A 2278-nucleotide genomic window follows, 5' to 3' on the forward strand; every position below is an offset into this window, starting at 1 on the left:
CTGGCTTTGGTTCCCAAGAAAGGACGCTCGCAGGACTGTCACCTTGCCCTTCATAATCATTTCTTTCCGCATCTCCCAACACATACGACCATACCCATTGGAAAACTCGGGATCCCGTCCGCTCTCCCATAGATAAGCCAACGAGGGTTGTGTTACCTATGGCGAGCTTTCAACGCACTTTACATCACCAAGACCCCAACCACCATAAACCCTGCGCCTCTAAGTCGCGGTCGGAAACCGGACAGTCGATCTATCCACATCATCACTGTCCCATATAAGAAGGTTCCCTGAACCCTTGTGGGAACTCGGAAATCCTCGATGAAAGGAATTGCACAGCGTCTTTACACCTGCACCTAGTCTGGCATGATCTGAAGAAAACGTAATCGAAAACCCAGACCAGGTTCAGTTCCTCAAATCATTCGAGCCTCGGTCAATGTGTCGCCATTTCAATTGTATGAAAGAACGACACTTGGTCTGTGAACTAAACGTTAGTTCAATAATACGCCGTCTTGAAAGCGCGTGGTAGAACCTGTGTCGAAATCTTCCGTGTTCTGTGTGCGGGGTAAGTGACATTACCAATCCTTCCGAAATTCCGATCATTGCGATCTCCTCATTCTGAGACGGAAACCGGACCAGAAAGCTCGGAACGTATCATTGCAACATTCCGACCGTTATTTAAGAACAATGTGTCGTAATCTTCTCCCGCTCTCACCGCAGGCAGGTTCCAACAAGCTTATATTAACACAACGTAACTAGCTCTCAAATCACGTTTGGAATTACATCGTCACTCCTCGATCTACGAGTAAACAAACGGACTTCCTATCATCAAAGTTCAAACAAAGTGAGGTCCGGCGTATTACCAGAACAGATTGACAGAATGGCCATTGCATTTCTCCAAGTAGCGTTGGCAGCAGGTTGCTTGGCCTTCATTCATCTTGTGAGCAACTACTTCGCATCTGGCATACGGAAGGTACCTGGGCCATTCTTGGCAGGTCTCAGCAATCTATACCGCGTTTACAACGTTAGCAAGGGAAACAACCAAGCATCCCTAATTGCACTCCATGATGAGCTTGGCGACAACGTGCGGCTCGGTCCTCGCGTGGTGAGCATTAGGAACCCCGCCGACATCGCAAAGGTCTACAGCGTGAAGAATGGATTCCCAAAAAGCGGCTTCTACGCCGTTCAGCAGCAGCTTGTTGACGGAAAAGCGACCCAAACACTCTTTACGACGCTCAGTGATGCCTTCCACGCCCGCATCAGACGGCCCGTGGCCAATGCCTACTCTATGACGACCTTGACCGACTACGAGCCGCTCGTTGACTCAGCCATTGTGTCGCTTCTATCTGAACTCGAGATTCGATATGCCAGTACCGGAGTACCGGTTTCTCTTTTCGAATGGTTCCAGTTCTACGCCTTCGATGTCATCACTGAGCTCACTTGCGGCAGACCCTTCGGATTCATGCGGGAAGGACGTGACCTGGAAGGAATCATCGCGGCGTTGAACACGGCGATGGATTACAATGCCATCGTAGGGCAAGTCCCCTGGTTAGACCGTTGGCTCAAGAAAAATCCGATCATCTGTCGTTTCAGTCGCTGCACTGGTCCGGTAGCTCTGTTTGCCAATCGAAGGTTACAAGAGCGATTGATCGCAGAACAGAACCAAAAGCCTCATGAACGTCAACTCAATGGACCGAGCTTGGACTTTGTCCACAAATTCTTCCGTGCCAAAGAGGCTCATCCCGACATTGTTAACGACGGCCAAGTTCTCTCCTACATGATCACAAACATGTTTGCAGGTTCTGATACGACAGCCATTTCGTTACGTGCTATTCTTTACTACACGACCAGGAGTCCTCGGGTCTATTCCAAGCTCATGGCCGAACTTGATGAAGCCCGCGATGAAGGTCGGCTGTCCATTCCAGTATCTTGGAAACAGAGCCAGCAGCTTACATACCTGATCGCCACTGTTTCTGAGGCAATGCGACTTCACCCGGCGGTAGGCTTGATACTCGAGCGTATAGTGCCTGAGGGGGAATGACGGCAGCCCTCCTACCTAAGTGCCCAAGGCCGTTGCTCCTACTGCCACAGCACCTCTCAGGATCACAAGACCCTACAGCTGGCCAGGATAAGGAGAAGACAGCTAAAGCGTTTCAGGACTGGGTTAAAACTGTGCCAGACAACCATATAATTATCTACTCAGACGGCTCTAAGGCCCCTAATGGGGCTACAGGGTTCGGCTTCGTTATCTACCGCAATAACAAACGGATAGCCCAGGGGT

At 50.2% G+C, this 2278-nt stretch overlaps 1 protein-coding gene across 1 annotated transcript; it reads left to right on the top strand.

The window, feature by feature from the left end:
- Nucleotides 1–877: 877 nt before the first annotated feature.
- On the top strand, nt 878–2038 carry COL26b_014515 (uncharacterized protein; the record flags this gene model as incomplete). The annotated part of the gene is made up of 1 exon (XM_053187086.1): nt 878–2038. The coding sequence occupies one exon, from the start codon at nt 878–880 to the stop codon at nt 2036–2038; it is 1161 nt and encodes a 386-aa protein (XP_053028969.1).
- Between the last annotated feature and the right edge of the window lie 240 nt (nt 2039–2278).

Source organism: Colletotrichum chrysophilum (assembly GCF_026319265.1).
Source record: "Colletotrichum chrysophilum strain AFK26 chromosome Unknown scaffold_502, whole genome shotgun sequence".
NCBI classification, from domain to species: Eukaryota; Fungi; Ascomycota; class Sordariomycetes; order Glomerellales; family Glomerellaceae; genus Colletotrichum; species Colletotrichum chrysophilum.